At 49.4% G+C, this 17,607-nt stretch overlaps 1 protein-coding gene across 1 annotated transcript in view; it reads left to right on the top strand.

Moving 5' to 3' along the window:
- The window catches only part of LOC127329315 (uncharacterized), a 61,578-nt gene extending 54,155 nt beyond the window's left edge, over positions 1-7,423 (top strand). The window contains exon 2 of the mRNA XM_051355846.2: positions 6,245-7,423. Coding sequence (XP_051211806.2) covers positions 6,245-7,423 — 1,179 coding nt within the window. The remainder of the gene's footprint in view (positions 1-6,244) is intronic.
- Positions 7,424-17,607: the final 10,184 nt, after the last annotated feature.

Consider the following 17,607-nt stretch of genomic DNA (forward strand, 5'->3'; position numbering starts at 1 on the left):
TTGATTCATCCTTCAATTGCCCCAATTTCATTCCTTCCGCCTGTCTTGTCAAGACCGATAGCAATGTATCGGATTTTTCCTTTTGGACGCCCATGAAGCCGGACCCTCATGTCGATAAACTCGTAGGCCAAGAACTTCTCAATTTCAGGCTGCGATTTGGTATCTGACCATAATTTTTCGCAATCCCTTAGCCGATGACTATTCATCGGCTATTTTGAGAATCTAGTCCCTTTCTTCCTCTTGCAGCGACAAGACGGTCCAAACTTGTAAAAACTGACGGCCTCCTACCCCGATTCAGAGGAGATCACAATGCAGGGCCAGTCGATGCGACTCCAATCGGCTTTCCAAAACAGAGGCCACCACCAGCTGCCCCCGAGTCTCGCCGAGGCGAGAACGGTAATGGATCAGCCGAATGTGCCGCCTACGCAGAGTTAGCCGATTTCAACAAAATCGGCTCCCAAAGCAGAGAACCTTCAGTGGTGAGCTGCCCCCGGACTTCTTCGCCTACTTTCGCGCCTTGCAGTGTCAGATCGGCTCCTTCCCTCGTGGTGGATCCGATGCATCCCATCCTTAACCTGATCTGCACATTACTCGTAAAAAAGAAACCAGAGGTTCTTGAAGAGAAAACCGAAGTCATCAAGCCACTCAACTGAGGAGCTCTTCCATTAGAATCTCTCTTCGTGACTCACTTCCTGCTCCATTGACCCTTTCTGCTCATAACAGCTGTTCCTCTTGAGTCGATGGCCACGTATCTGCATCGGCTAACCCTTTTTTTTTTTTATTTGGCCGATTTTTTAGAATGAATCGGCCCCCAATATTCCACTGCACGCATGTCTGCACATGTTTCATTTGCATATGTTCATCTGACTATATGCCCCCCGAGCCGAATCTGCCAAATGACTGCAGATATCGGCTTTCATGGTTAGTCAGGGCACTGTACTTGCACGTCGGCTTCGCAAAGATTCATGCTGACTTTCATCTGCCGACGTGGCCGCTGCCCAGTAGATCGTTGCTGACCATAAACAGAATATGTGCAGAAGACAATTTCGGCCGATTGCTGGAATCGGCCTCCACATTGCTTGTTCGATGAAGGTTTTGTAATGTCCCTCCATAAATTTTTTGGGGCCGATCACAAGGATCAGCCTCGCACGGTTCGCTCAATGGTTTAATCTTGCTACTCGGTCAGGCTGGATAAAACCAACCCAACCTCTGACTTGATGCGCCTGCTTTCGTCCACCTTGAGTGCATCATATAATCGTGGAGCACTAAGCTCTGTCGGCAAGACGAGCACCATGTTTGTGCCAGCCGATGTTTCATCATCGGCTTTCTTTTGCTTGGGACGCCACTCCATTCTCCGTGGACGACCCTCTTCCTCCAGGGCTCGCTGAACCTTTGCAGCCAGATCAGGTCGTGCCTTCCTTAGCGTGTGCAAGTATAACCTTTCGGCTTCCTCCAGGCCGCGCAACCGCTGAACCCTGCGTTTTTGTGAACGGCTGAGTCCGTCAGGGCACCACCTTGGACGGTGGTACCTGTCTTCTTCTTCTTCTAGTCCCTCGTCTTCAGAATCCTCAAGATCTGCCCAACGAGGTGACTCAAAGACGTTTGCTCGTGGGCGGGAGAGGCCCTAAGCGCTTGAACACAGACACGTTGGCTGCCTCCTTCTTCTTCCGGTTGCATTGGGCAATTGCCGATTGTGGGCAATCGGCTCATTCCTGAATCCCAGCAGTTGTCCGAAGAAAGGGCAGTCCCAAGAACCGGGCGTTGTCATCTTGCTCCCTTGACTTGTCCGTGGCACGGCGCTCGTGCTCCTCCTCATCGCGATCATGCCGACGATGTCTTCTGGCTTCTCTAGCCAGACGATCTCCTTCATCATCATAGTTGGACCGTCGGCGTTGGTCATACTGACTCACATATTTGTTGAGGAGGTGATTAGAGAGAGGTCGTTGATATCTTATGTTCTTCACTTCTCCTCTCGTGACGTAGCGCTTGCCATCATGATGGAGCCGCTCGCGTGGAGCGGCCTCCTCTGTATCCTTGCTACGAGAGCAGCTGCCCCCATCTCCATCTTTGCCAGAGTGGTTCCCAGTGTCCTACCATGTTGATGCTGAACGTGGGACCTGGGCCGGCAACCCTCGGGGTAGGTGACTTCCACCATGTTAACGGCGGGGAAGGGTTGGGTGTCGACCTTCATGGCGATCGGTTGAAAATTAGACGCCCTTCTCTATCGCCGCTTGGATGTGCCGACGCCACACCCCTGCCGTTGGTGGCATGGGAGAGCGAGTTGTGGAATTTGCGATGGCTTTCTCGTTCAGCTCTTGCGCCGTGGGGAACTTGAGACCTTCAGAATCGTCAACTGTTTCTCCTTGAGCAGGAGGTCGAAGATTTGTTCAGTCTTGGTCACGTCAAAATCAAATCCCCCGGGCGGCCCCGGTGGCTTTACCCATTTGCAGGACACAGGGTTCCTCCCCGAGTCCATTCAGCCATCGCTACTTCTTGGTCTCCCGCAGCACTTCACCTTCCTCTCGTATCGACCATGACTACTGCACGCTTGAACTTGTCTTGGTACAGTCTGGGTGGCGCTGTTCATATGCCGATAGTTTACGAACCATGTGCGCCAGCGAGGGATAATCTGCTTGGGAGGCCATGTCCTTGAGCTGTGTTGCAAGGCCAGCTACGCCAACTCGATCGCTTCCTTTTCAGTTATACGAACCGAATAACATCGGTTCCTAAGATTCCTGAAGCGCTGGATGTACTCTGTCACCGTTTCTCCGCGCTTCTGACGTAGTTGTGCTAGATCGGCAATGCTAGACTCGGAAGCTTCTGAATGGTATTGCATATGGAACTGTTCTTCCAATTGCTTCCAAGACTGGATGGAATTTGCTGGCAAAGAGGTGTACCATCCAAAAGCCGATCCTGTGAGGGACTGTGAAAAGAGCCTCACGCGTAGCTGATCCGACACTGAAGCCGGTCCTAGTTGCGCCAAATATCGGCCAACGTGCTCGATGGAGCTGGAGCCATCTGATCCACTGAATTTGGAGAAGTCAGGGAGCCGATATTTAGGTGGCAGCGGGATCATCTCGTACTCGTCGGGGTACGGCTTGGAATAGCCGATTGCCATTCTTTTCGGCACCATGCCGAACTGGTCTCTCAGTATGGTACTGATCTGATCCGCTGTGCTGGCTGCAGAAGTTGCACTCTGAAGATTCGCCGGGGTGGCGTACTTAGCCAGCCATGCTTGCTTTTCCAGCTCTGAGCCAACTGCAGGAGCTGGGCTCGGGAGTTTCGTCGGGGTGGCGTACTTAGTTAGCCACGTCTGCTTTTCAAGCTCTGTTGCTGACGTTTCTCCTGTTTTCGCCGGAGTCCCTGATGTTGTGGCCTGGTTTGAGAGTGCCCAGTTGCCACAATCTGGCACATACGTGCACGCGTATCCTTGAGGGATCTCCTTAGGCGCCTCGGTCAAGAACTGGTAGTCACTAGGATCACCACCAATCTTGTAGACGACGAATGCCGGTGTAGCCGGCACTTGTGGTGCTGCCAACGCATATGGCAGCGGTGGACGGGACTGGAGCGGCAACTCTCCTTGATGCGTCCCGAGAGCTGGTCCTGACGGCGAGTACTGGTGGCTCATGATCTCCTGGATCACGCGCAGAGCGAGACGCTCCAACACGTTGACCAAGTTTTCAGAGTGGCGGTGTAGTGAGTGAGCCACCAAGTAGCTGATCTCCTGCCGTAGGCCCCTGGTGCGTTCCTCCGACGGGGCAGAGAGATCTATCCCATCGAGTGCACCTTGCGGTGAGAATCCCTTCCATCTGATGCCATGGGAACGGGTTCTCTGAAAAGAGCCGATGAGGTCGGCTTCGAGGGTGACCTTGATCTCGTCATATTTCTTCTTGAGCTCGGCAGCAGCTCCTCGTAGGTGACCGGCGTGTCCGCCGCCATCTCAGATGTAGATGGCGATGTGGTTGATGTAGACGATTGTCCCACCGGCGTGCTGAGAATGTGTTGACTGCTAAAACCCACCGGCGGGCAGCGGCCTGTCAACACTAGTAGAGCCGGGAAGAGCCTAGAGCTGCGGCTGGCTGAGACCCCTCCGAGCGACGGCCCGCAATGCTCTTCTGGTCACACGCGGCGATGTGAAGTGCAAGGGCGTGCCACCTGACCTATACCTGGTCAGGAAGGTGATGGGGATGCCTCGCTTAGTTCCTGCATGGCATACACGTAAACATTAAATACGAGCCTCGATCGGCTCTCAGGTTATCCTGTGAATCGGCTCAAAGAGCCGATCCACCCATGATTCGTACGGGGTGCACGAATACTTGGTGATCCTGCTTGATCAAGATATAGCTAATGAGATCTACGACGATTTAGGGTTTTCACCGCATAATCGGATCATCCTACTCCAGGTTGGGCCTCGCGGCCACGCACGGTGCTCATAAGCCGATCCTAAACAAGGCCTAAAAACCAACATGACGTTGATCCTCGGAACATCCTGTTTAGGACTTTCGAACGCCACCCTACGTGCCGCTGGATCCTCCCCCCTTTGTAAGGCCTAACTATTGCAGATATTAAACTAATCCTTGCAGAACAAGGAGCAATCGTAACGGATCAGATCTACTAGATGATGAACAAGCAGGGTGCCGCCCCCACACCTGAGATAGGCGTGAGGGCGGCTAGACATGCAAGGGTTGCACTACGTAAGCATGTTATACGAAGAACTATGCTAACCCTAACACATCTATGATAACTACGTTGCTCGCCATCAAAGACGCTTCAGTACGAGCAACGCATGAACAACGTGGAGCTTGTGCTGCCTAGATCGCAAGATGCGATCTAGGCAGCATGTCGCTTACCTGATTGAAACCCTCGAGATGAAGGAGTTGGCGATGCGCCGAGATTGGTTTGTTTTGGGTTGAACGTGAGTTGTTGTTTATTCCATAAACCCTAGATACATATTTATAGTCTAGGGGACTTTCTAACGTGGGAATATCCCACCGTGCACGATACAAACTCTAATCTTGATCTAAAACATAATCTACTATAATTAAAGATACACGGGCAAACTAGCCCAAATTCTCCGTGCAAGGCCGCTTCAGAGATCTTCCACGTGTAGTCTTCCAAGCCCATCTCTCTTACGGCCCACCTCTGGATTTGTCCAAAATCTGGTGATAACACATATATATTTTTGTTTTAATCGTTTCTGACTTTTGTATAAATAGTTGGTGGATTTTGTTGTAATTCGGTATGTAGCAAATTAATTGTTACTTCACCACTTTGCAGTGTTTGCAAATATATAGAATTTGTTGTAATCGTTTGACACCTTTGTAAAAAGAGTTTTTGACTTTTGTTGTAATTCAATCTGTAACAAACTAAATGTCGCTTGACCACTTTGCATCATTTGCAAACATATTGATTTTTTATTATAATCGTCTGTGACTTTTTGTAAAAGAAGTTGGTGACTTTTGTTGTAACTAAATATGTAGCAAATTATTTATTGTTTAACCAACTTTTCATGGCCACAAAACTCATGTTTTTGTTGTTGTAATAGTTGTTGATTTGTTGTTGCAATTGTTATGTATTTATGTTGTAAACAAACCTGTAGCAAAATAATTGTTGTTTAGCCACTTTTTGTAAGATTAATTTTTTTTACATTTATTGTGAAATTTTTGTTGTAATAGTACATATCTTTTGTAGGTGAGTCGGAGATTTTGGTGTAGTACTCGGTATGACTTGAATCGGTCGTAGAGTGGTATTTTTGTTGTAAATATTGAGAAGGTTAGGCCCAAAGGGATACACCCTTTCGGTTTAATTGGGAAAGTAAAGGACTGCGGGTTGAGTTTACAAAAAGTAGGGAGCAAATCACAAAATTTGTGTTTTAGTTAATTCTGCCCGTCGGATCGCATCGAACGGCGCGGAGCATGACCGATTTTTGGCTCCATATCCGACGCTCGACGCGTAGCGTTGCCCTATATATAAAGCACCGTGGCCCTAAGTTAGGGTTACTTAATCCCATACGTTTGATAGCAGTTGCAACTAAAATCCGATTACACCATTCTACTTAGAACAAAGATAGTTCACTGAGAACAGGTCACATCGTTAAATTAACCGATTCCAAGCCAACAAGTCAACAGATTCGTGTTTGAGCGGGTTCGGCACGGTTTTTTGTTACCGTGTCCCTTGTGGCGACGATTTAATTCGTCATTGTATAAACAAAATCCCAAAGAAAAATCCGTAAGTCTATATATAGCTTTCTAATATGGCGTCGTGGTCTGCACTCCCAACGGATCTCGGCAACACTATCCTCCGCCGCCTCCAGCACCATGCCGATCGCGTCCGCTTCGGCACCGTGTGCCGCGAGTGGCGCGCCTGCGCACGGCGGAACACCCCACCATCGCAATTCCCGTGGCTCGCCTTACCCGACCGGACCTTCTACAGCCTGCCGGACTCCGCCTTCCAGCCGCTGCCGCTCCACCTCGAGCGTCATCGCCAGCTGCCGCACGCCCAGAGCTCCTGCGGCGAGTGGTTCGTCTTCGAGCGCAGGGACGGCGCGTACACGCTGGTAAACACCTTCTCCATGTCCACGACCATGGTGCTCCCCCGGCTGCCCACGGAGCCGTCGCACGCCATCGGCGACCCGCCGCCGTTCATGAAGAAGCTAGTGGTGTGCTCGCCTAAACTCGTCGCCGCGGTCGTTGGGGAGGGGTGGCAGCTCGCGCTGTGCCGGCCAGGGTCAGCGTCGTGGGTGGTGGTCGCCCACGATCAACTGAAGTCGCTTCAAGACATGATCTGGCATCGAGGCAAGCTCTACGCCCTCCACGATACCCGTTGCCGCCTCCTCTGCGTTTCCGTCGGCGAGGACAGGGACACCGGCGAGCCAAACGTGTCCCGAGTCGACATCCTTGTCGAGGGCTCCATGTGGGAAGTCATCGAGTCGCCACCGTGGTCGCCGTACCTGCTCGAATCCGACGGCGCGCTGCTGATGGTCCGCAGAGGAGATCCTAACAGTGACATACAAAATCCGTTCATGGGCGGTGATTCCGTGCATTATGTAGGCCGAGGCTTGGAGAGGGCGACCAGGTTCACGGTGTTCAAGGCCGACTTGGCGCGGTCACGGTGGACGGAGCTGAGCAGCGTCGGGGAAGATACGGTGCTGTTCGTCCAGGGATGGTGCTCCCGAGCTGTTCGTATCCCCGGCCGGTGCAAGGACTACGTTACCGGGGACCGTATCTTCTTCGTGAGTGATGCTGCCGCCCGTGGCTATCACTGCCCCTATTACAGGAAGAAGGTGTCCTTCTACTGCAGCTTCTACGACATGAGGAAACGGCGGTCTCAGACGTACCTAGGGACCAAGGTACGGCCACTCAAAGGCTTTCCCGTCGCGTGGCTGTTTCGTGGATCATCAGAGCGTGCTTGCATAAACAAGTAGCTTCCGTAGTTCCGTGGCAATGCAAATTTACAAATACAAGACATCCACACTAGCTCAAATTTCATATGTGCATGTAATACAGTCTGTTGTATTTCCATGTGAGATTTAATGTCGGGAACTACATGAGCTTTTCCTTCATTGGGAAGGTCATGCCATTATTGGTGGTGATTTTAACCTTGTTAGATCTCAGTCAGATAAGAGTAATGGTATTATTGATCATAGATGGCATATAAGTTCAATGCTTGATTGATATTTGGGCTCTCATAGAGATTGGGTTAACTGGTAGAGCTTTTACTTGGGCCAATAACCAGGAAAATCTGATCATGAGTAGAATTGATAGGATTTTCTGTACAACTGAATTTGAAGAAACTTTTCCTTTAGCTCATGCTAGAGCTCTGCCTAGAGTAGGGAGTGATCATACCCCCATTATATGGGACTCTGGTTGTAATCAGGTTCCAAAGAAAAGTGGTTTTAAGTTTGAGAAATGGTGGTTATCCAGGCCTGACTTTAAGGATCTAGTGATCAAAGCTTGGAGTCTGGGCAGAGGTAACAAATCTGCTATTGATAGTTGGCATGATAAATGTAGTATTTTAGGAAATTAGCTAGAGGATGGAGTGCTAACCTAGAGGCTGATATTAGGAAACATAAGAAAGAACTCATGGAGGAATATGACTCTTTAGATATTTCTGCTGAAACCCAGCCTTTAGATGATAACAGTAGAAAAAGATTAGATGATATCCTCACTGAGCTAAACACTTATTGGATCATTGAGGAGACCAAAGCTAGGCAAAGATCCAGGGATAGGAATATCCTGGGGGGAGATAGGAACACAGCCTATTTCCATGCAATAGCTAATCAAAGGAGAAGGAAGAAAAGAATAAATGTCTTAGAGGGGTCAGAGGGTCATGTTACTGACCAAAAAGGCATGCTTAAAATAGCAACTTATTTTTATAAAGAGTTGTTTAAAAAGGAAGAAAGACATGATATTAGATTAATGGATGACTTCTTTTCTTCTGAAGAGAAAGTTACATTACAGGAGAATGTTGAGTTAGAGAAGGAGTTTTCTGAAGAGGAAATTAAGGAGGCTGTGTTTGGGTCTTATGCTGAAGGAGCACCTGGCCTGGATGGCTTATCCTTTCTTTTTTCCAATCTTTTTGGGACGTTATTAAAAGGGATCTTCTTGAGCTCTTTGATGACTGGTATCATAATAGGTTAGACATCTATAGGTTAGATTTTGCTATGATCACCTTGATCCCCAAGGAGGATGATGCAAAAGAGATGAGGAAGTTTAGACCTATAAGTTTATTGAACTGTGTGTTTAAAATCTTTACCAAAGTTATTACAAATAGATTCTCCTTACTGATTGACAAGATTGATTTCTCAACAACAATCTGCATTCATTAAGGGTAGGTTTATTTTAGAGAGTGTGGTCTCAGCTCATGAAATCATTCATGAGGTGTATAGGAGGAAAGAGAAAGGTTTAGTTTTCAAAATAGACTATGAAAAAGCCTATGATAGAGTAAATCTAGATTTTCTCTATGAAATCTTGCAACTTAGAGGTTTTGGGTGGAAAATTATCTCAATGATTAAACAGATAACCCAAGGGGGGTCTGTTGGTGTTAAGGTAAATGATGTGGAGGGAGATTTTTTCCTCACTGGTAAAGACTTAAGGCAAGGGGATCCTTTTGCTCCCCTCCTTTTTAATTTTGTGGTTGATGTTTTTTCGAAAATGGTGAATAAAGGTGCTTCTTGTGGCATGATCACAGGATTGTGTCCACATTTAGTTCCTGGTGGGGTGATTAGTCTGCAATATGCAGATGATACCCTGCTCTTCCTAGAAAACAATGAGAGAAATGCTATAAACCTTAAATGGACCCTTACTTGTTTCGAACAAGTGTCAGGGATGAAAATCAACTACCACAAAAGTGAGTTGATGGGTATTAACATGGAGGGTGATGAACTTGCTCCTTTTTTAGATATTTTCCAATGTGTTGCTGGGAAATTTCCTGTGAAGTATTTAGGTCTTCCCTTGCACTTTAGTAAACTCAAAAGAGAAGATCTGCAACCTCTGGTTGATAGTCTTCTTAGTAGAATGGCAGGATGGAGGGGGAAATTGTTGTCTTTAGAGGCAAAAAGAATCCTCATCCAAACTGTTTTATCTAGCATTCCTATATACATGCTTTCCTTTTTCAAGTTCCCAAAATGGGCTCTAGATCTTATCAATACTCAGATAGCTAATTGCATGTGGGATGATGTAGATGGAAATAAGAAAATTCATTTAGCCAATTGGCCATCTATTTGCATGAAAAAAGAATATGGTGGGCTTGGTATTCCAAACCTACAGGATTTAAATATATGCTTAGTTGGTTCTTGGGTTAAAAGATATATATATGGAGAAGGGAGTCTCTGGAAAAGAATAATAGATGCTAAATATAATACTAGGGATCCTAATATATTCTGTTGCCAAGACATTAATCCTTCTGTCTTCTGGAAGGGTATGATGTGGGCATCTAGAGCAGTTAAATTTGGTTATAAATGGAAAATTGGGAATGGTAGGACTGTTAGATTCTGGGAAGATACTTGGTTTGGAAATGCTCCTCTTTCCACTCAGTACTGGGACATTTACTTTGTGGTTAACCAGCAAATGAAAACTGTTGCAGATCTATGGGATGGACAACAGTTAAGATGTGACTTTAGGAGAACCTTTACTCCACGGATGATGGAAATGTGGCTTGAGATATGTGAAATTGCTCAAACTATCATCTTTTCTGTGGAAGAGGACCAGCTTATCTGGAAGTATGAATCGAAAGGGGTTTATTCCTCTAAATCTTTGTATGCTATCATCAATTTTAGAGGGGTTCAACCAGTTTTCCTGCCTGCTGTCTGGGACTTAAAAATCCCACCTAGAGTGCAAATCTTTCTTTGGCTGTTGTCCCAAAATAAAATCATGACTAGGGATAATCTTAGGCATAGGGGTATTCAAAAACCCTTGTATTGTGAGCTTTGTAGTGAATTAGAATCTGTTAAACACCTGTTCTTTGACTGCCGGATATCTAGGTTGCTTTGGTCTGTGGTGCAAGAGATTTTTGGTGTAGAAATTGTTGATTACTTATCCCTTGCATCAAAATGGCTATGCAATGAAAAGTTTGAGCAGTTAAATGTTGTCTCATCTGCAGTTATATGGTGCATTTGGAACAATAGGAACCATTTGGTGTTTAACAGAAAAACTTGGTTGTTCATGAAACAGGTGTGGGGCTTACTCCTATCATACCTAAGGATCTGGCAGGTTCCATTCAAACACCTGGAATGGGATCTGGTGGAAAAATTCAAATGCGCCCTGGTGAGAAGACTGAGAACGGTGCCATCGCTGATGCCAGACTGAAATGCACTTCGTTTGATTGGATCTCGACCTGGAAGTCGTCCACGGCTTCTGTCCATCAAGGGCGTGCCTCTGAAGCCTACCTGTCGAAGCACCCGGAAGAATCAGGCAACATACATGTGGTGATCTGATGACATGGTCTGGGTGTGGTGAGGAGGTGCTTTAGTGCTTTAAACATAGTGTAGCTGGGCTTATCTGCTTCTTGGCAAGTTGGGATCAGATGTTGTTTGATGATTGTCCTCTTGTCTAGAGCTTTTCGATATGTTTCTTAAGACCCTCAGCTTAGCTGATGGGCTGGATCTCTTTAGTTTTTTTTACTACTGTGTTGTTAAAACGCTATGTGTTTCATTTTCTATAATGAGAATGGAGCTGGGGAGCGCTCCCTGTTTATCAAAAAAATTAATGTCGGGAAAATTTATTGAGCGAACCGTGAGGATTTTAGTCTTACGGAACGAACAGAATAGGCGTCCTCGGATCTTTAAGCATATGGTGGATGGCAACTACCTGTTTTCTTGCGACATGGCAAAGTTGTCAGGATAATTTTTTTGTGAGAGTACCGTCATGGTGCTCTAGAGGGCATGTTCACAAGCCATTACCGTCTTTAATCTTGTTGCCCTTGTCCTCGTCTCTTCATCACTGGAGCTAGACAAAAGTTGTTGTAGTACACAAATGTGAAGTAATTGTGCTAAGGTTGTAAAGAACGAGCGCATCAGAATAGCAACTATCGCCAATGATGACAGCTGTAGATCGGAAGAGACCGACCTAAAACCACACCAATGAACGCAAAACCTGACCGGGTCCTAGGAGATCTGCCGGACACACAACTTCACAATCCCCCCACCAGCGCTAGGCACACCACTGGAAGTGAGGATAGGGCAGGGAGGACCTTATTTTACTTGACGATGTCGCCGCCGCCTCACCATTCGGAAGAATATACACACAAAAAATAAACACAAGAAATGGAAACTCTCCCAATCATTATAGGTCAGGGTCTGTGTGACTCCAAGGCTCGAGCGGTCATCAAAGGCGAACAAACCAGCGCTGGTGCCAATGGAGGGGTGATAAGTCTCAAACGTATCTATAATTTCTTATGTTCCATGCTACTTTTATGATGATACTCACATGTTTCATACACATTATATATCATTATTATGCATTTTCCGGCACTAACCTATTGACGAGATGCCGAAGAGCCAGTTGATGTTTTCTGCTGTTTTTGGTTTCAGAAATCCTAGTAAGGAAATATTCTCGGAATTGAACGAAATCAACGCCCAGGGGCTTATTTTTCCACGAAGCTTCCAGAAGACCGAGGGAGATACGAAGTGGGGCCACGAGGCGACGCCACACTAGGGCGGCGCGGCCAGGCTTGGGCCCGCGCGGCCCTAGCGTGTGGGTCCCCGTGACTCCTCCGACTCCGCCCTTCCACCTACTTAAAGCCTTCGTCGCGAAACCCTCTGTACCGAGAGCCACGATACGGAAAACCTTCCAGAGACGCCGCCGCCGCCAATCCCATCTCGGGGGATTCAGGAGATCGCCTCCGGCACCCTGCCGGAGAGGGGAATCATCTCCCGGAGGGCTCTTCATCGCCATGATCACCTCCGGATCGATGTGTGAGTAGTTCACCCCTGGACTATGGGTCCATAGCAGTAGCTAGATGGTCGTCTTCTCCTCATTGTGATATCATGTTAGATCTTGTGAGCTACCTATCATGATCAAGATCATCTATTTGTAATGCTACATGTTGTGTTTGTTGGGATCCGATGAATATTGAATACTATGTCAAGTTGATTATCAATCTATCATATATGTTGTTTATGTTCTTGCATGCTCTCCGTTGCTAGTAGAGGCTCTGGCCAAGTTGATACTTGTAACTCCAAGAGGGAGTATTTATGCTCGATAGTGGGTTCATGCCTCCATTAAATCTGGGACAGTGACAGAAAGTTCTAAGGTTGTGGATGTGCTGTTGCTACTAGGGATAAAACATCGATGCTTTGTCTAAGGATATTTGTGTTGATTACATTACGCACCTGTCGTCGTGGTGAACAGACAGATGCCATGGGATGGCTTAAGTTGGGGCCGAGTTGGACGCTAGAGGATTCGGGGGAGGGTTTTTGGATTAGATTGGATGAACTTCCGGGTGCTTTCCTCAAGAACTTGGCCTAAGCCAGAGGTAGAAGAAGAGAGACACAAGGAAGAACTCTGCTCTAGATCTTTCTCTTCATTGATTTCTACAGAATACAGGTTTTTGGATACAAGGTTCGTACATCACATGCCCGCGATGGGGGTGTGCCCCCTCTCCTTATATAGGGGAGAGGGTGGCTTACAGGGGAACAAACCCTAATGGCATCTTTGAACAGACAAACTACTTTACAAAGCTACTTTACAAAGCTACTTTAATCACAGGTGACGCCGGTATCTTCTTTAATCGGGGAGGCTGACGTCCTCCGGTTGCTTTTGGCGTCACCTTCCTCTTTGGCGCCAGGGCTTCGTTTAAAGTTACTTTGCTTAGGTCATCTGTGTCCTCTAGCTCTTGAGAGAATCTTTGACCAGTCCTACCGACGTGCTACAGTGCACTTCTTACCGGCAGTCCGGTGTCTTCTTAGCCCATACCGGTATACCTCTCTTTGGGGATACCGGCATAGATTTACTTAGCCAATCGTTTAACTTTGCTCTCCGGAATGAACATCAAACCGGTACCTTGATGGCTCAAACCATCCGGTTTGGCATGCCTTTGGCATACCGGGGGTCATCCCCCCAACATTAGTCCCCGAAGCTGGTATAGTCCGGTGGATCTCATCCGACGGGCCATGCCAGTTTCCCATATTACAAGGTACCGGTTTAATCATTCCGGCACCATGCTCAGCTCTTCCGGCGTCTTTGCCTTAGCTTGTTTCTGTTACCTTCCGGATTTTTCCGGTATCGTGTGACATTAAACTCCTCCTCGGTGAAGTCGAGAATTTCTCGGGTACAGTGCCTGTCAGAGACATGCGCACTGTATCTGACGCGCCAGTGTCACGGGTCACTTCCCTTCGGCTTCTGCGCCTGCATTTATGGCGCCGCACCGGATCCCTGCTGCCGTTCCGGATCCGTGTGGCCTCCCTGTGGCATGTTATTTTCCGCGCGTGTATCATCGCGCCACGTGGCGGCCCACGAACCGAACCGCCGCGGCCCAGCGGTTGCCGGCCCATTAACTCCTTCTCCTATAAAGAGGGAGTGCGGTTCCACTTCGTCTCTTTCCTCGCATTCGCCTACTTCCCAGTGCTTCGAGCTCTTTGCCTCGTGCAATCTCGTCGCCGCCGGTCGCCACCAGAGCCCTGCTCCCGACGAACTTGCGCCGTCGCTCTCGCTGCCCGCGGAGAGATCCACCGGTGCTTCATCACCGCTGCTGCCTCGAGCTTTCTTCGGCGGTTTTCACCCTTCGCCGTCGCCAGCCTCCGTCGGCGCTCACGAGCTTCCCGCTGCTCCGGCGACCTTCTCCCTAAGCGCCTCCGCCGCCTCAGGTTAGGCTCGAAACGCATTTACCTCTCTCTTCTTTGCTTTCCAGATCTTGGGCCGGTAGGGTATTTACTTTCCCTTTTCTTTTGCTTTTTTCTCTTACTCGTAGATCTTCGCGCAAAGGTAGATCTTGGGAAACCTGTTTTTCGGTAGAATCCGGCATCTCTCAAACTCATATGTCTAGCGAGGATCTTCTTTCCGAATCCTCTTCCGGTAGCCATCAGAGTGAATCTTCCGACGGACTTTCAGCCGAGCTGGCCCGGATGGAAACCGATACCGGTGAAGGTCAAGAGGCCGGCAGCTCTAGCCAAGCTTCCGGAGTAGATTTATCCGGCATCACCCGCGGGGCCTGGAAAGGCTCCGACGTGACACAACATGAGATCGACTGGCTATACCGGTCCAGAAGGATACCAGAAGGAGTATCCTGCCGGCTTCCAGGCGACGAGATCGAGCCGGTACTTGAACCCGGTGAGTTCGTTGTCTTCCTCGCTCACTTCGAGCGTGGCTTCGGCCTCCCTGCCTCTGACTTCTTCCGCCAGTTCTTGGATTTCTACCAACTTCAGCCTCACCACCTTCCCGGCAACGCCGTTTTTTATCTTTCTTGTTATGCTACTTTCATGGAGGGATATATCGGCGTCCGTCCTTCTCGCGAGACTTTTGCTCGCTTCTTTTCCCTTCGGATTAATTCCGTTCAGGGCAAAGAAATTCCTAAGCCCAAACCCCCCGTTCAATGCGGGTCCTGTATCATCGGCTCCCGTCAAGGGAGCCCCTTTTTTAAGTTCTCCGGTCTCGAATCATGCCGGTTATGGCAAGGGACCTTCTTCTACGTGAAGAACACCGGCGCCCCGGATCTCATTAATCTGCCGGCTTTCAACCCGGCGCCGCCCACAAAGGTCAACTAGCGCTTCTTTCCTGGGACAAATCACATTGAGACGAACCGGGTTGTACGCTTCATGGAGAAGCTGATGAAAGAGACCAACATTTGTTCTGACGACATCATCTGCACTTTCATCTCACACCGGGTGCTTCCCCTCAAGCGCCGGGCTCACAAGATAAGTGAGATGTATGGCCCCGGCGATCCCACCAAGATCACCGGCCTCCCTCTGAGCAAAGAGGACGTAGTTCTTAAGGCAAGGCAGATCTGCCAGACTGCTATGCTGATGGACTGGGAGTGGGGCTTCCTGCCTCTCAGCTCCACCAACCCCCCAACCGAAGAAGTAAGAGATTGCGCAACCCGGGTTGCTGTACCGGTAACTGTTGTGTTGTGGCTAATTGTCTTTTTGTTTCTTTTCAGGCTAAGCAGCGCTTCCCTCGCATCACTGCGGATCAGCGAGGCCCTTGCCGGAAACAGCCTCTGGACAAGGTGGACCCTGACCCTTTTGTTCATTGGACCGACCTCAAGATGGGTCGCACCCACACCTCGCGCCCCGGTAACTTCTCGTCTGAAGCTCCCGGTTCCAGTGATGATCTCACTGTGTTTGAGGTAGTTTTCTCTTCCGGTCTCTCATGCTTTATTGTTACTTTCCTTCTGTAGATGCTCCCTCAACTGGCCCCCAACCACAGGTTCACGAGCATGTGGCTCCTCTGCAGGCCGAGGTTGGCCACGAGTTCCTAGAGAAGCTCGCCTCCCAGGGCAGGAAGAACAAGGCCCCGGCACCAGATGCCGGTTCAAGCCAGGCCCCTCCCGCCAAGCGCTCCCGGACGGAAGTCCTTGGAGGGAAAGAAGTAGGCAAGAGGCGCTACAAAGGGAAAACGATGCCGGTCTCTTCCGGGTGAGTTTTTGTTTTTCTGTTTGCTTGGTTTTACAAACTTTCCTTCTGGTTGTTTTTTCTTATCTTTTCTCTTTTTCTTTTTCAGCCCTGCGCTCACGCTCTCCAAGGGCGCTACCGGTACAAAGCCGGAGAGCTCCGAGGGAACGACCAGGACCTCACCTCCTCCTCGTTCAAGCCCGGTACCTCCTGGTACCGACAACCCTTCTGCCTCCCCTCTGGGAGGCACACCAAGTGCGGGGCGCGCGGCCCCTACACCTCCTGATCACCGCGCGGAGGAGGATCTTGTCTCCCCTCCAAATACACAAGATACCAGCGCCAGCAACATCGGCGCCGATTCTGAAGCTGCCGGGCGGGCGGAACCTCAGGTTCCTCCCGTCCTGAAAAGAAAGAAGAAGAAGAGCTCACGCTCTTCCCCCTCCAAGCCCGTGCCGGACTCTTCCACGCCGGCAAGTTCTACTCCGGGCCAGGACGCTCCTGACGCCCACTCGTCGCCCAAGACCTCGCCTGCGCCTCCGCCAGAAGCTCCTACTGCCAAGCCCACTGGGGCCGCGCCAACGCCGCCGCCAAGCCAAGGGCCCTCTGCGGCTAAGCCGACGCCGCCGCCAGAAGGCGCCAAGCTCCGCGTGTTGGAACCTTTCAAGGGGAAGCAACGGCTTCCGGTACTTCAGCTGCCGGCCCGCAGTCCTTGGTGCTGCACGTCGGCCCCGCCGCTGCCGTAGCTGGAGAAAAAGCTACCGGCCTGCTAGGCCGGATCACGGAGCTGAAGCGCGAGGGCAAAGAGCTGGGGCACCTGCTTGATTACGCTGAAAAGTGGAATCAGGCAGATGTGTCCGCAGCTACGCGCGGCCTGGGGAAGGACCGGCTTCCTGCCATTGACCCGGCCGGCCCCCGGTGCACTGAAGAGCACTTCATGCGGCTTCGGCGCGCAGTGAAGGAATTTGACAATGCGTGGCATGACGCCACCAACAACGTGGTGGTAAGTTTCACCAAACTCTTTGCAACTTTTCTATTGATGCCGGTTTTATTCTTTTCGGATTTACATATATCCTCCCAGTCCCCGAGTTTCGGGTTTAGAGCGCAGCTCTGAGCGCGAAACTTCCTCCAAAATTTTCGAAACCGGCAGCTTTCTCATAATTATTTTCCTTTGAACAGAGCACGGTGGACGCCCGGAAGCGCCTCTTCGAGGAGCTTCTGTGGGAGCATCGGGACCTCTCTGAGGCGCATAGCAAATGCCAAGGTGAGTCTTCCTGCCTCCGGCATCTTCTTACCGGAAACTGTTCTCTTCTTTGTCATTTACAAGTTTCTTGCATAACAGCTATCCCGGAAGCTTCCATCGAAGCCCTCAAGACTCAGCTCGCCACACTCCAAGGTACTCTTTCTTTTTTGGTTAAATTGCTTTTCTGCGTTGTACCAACTATGGTTTTGCTAAGATTTCCTTCCCGGATTCTAGGTGAGAAGGAGCAGGCTATCCGGGAGCATCGCGAGGCTCTAGACGCCTAGGAACTCGTTTCCAGGGGGCTGAAGGACCAGCTCATCCA

This window comes from Lolium perenne, chromosome 2, assembly GCF_019359855.2.
Source record: "Lolium perenne isolate Kyuss_39 chromosome 2, Kyuss_2.0, whole genome shotgun sequence".
NCBI lineage: Eukaryota > Viridiplantae > Streptophyta > Magnoliopsida > Poales > Poaceae > Lolium > Lolium perenne.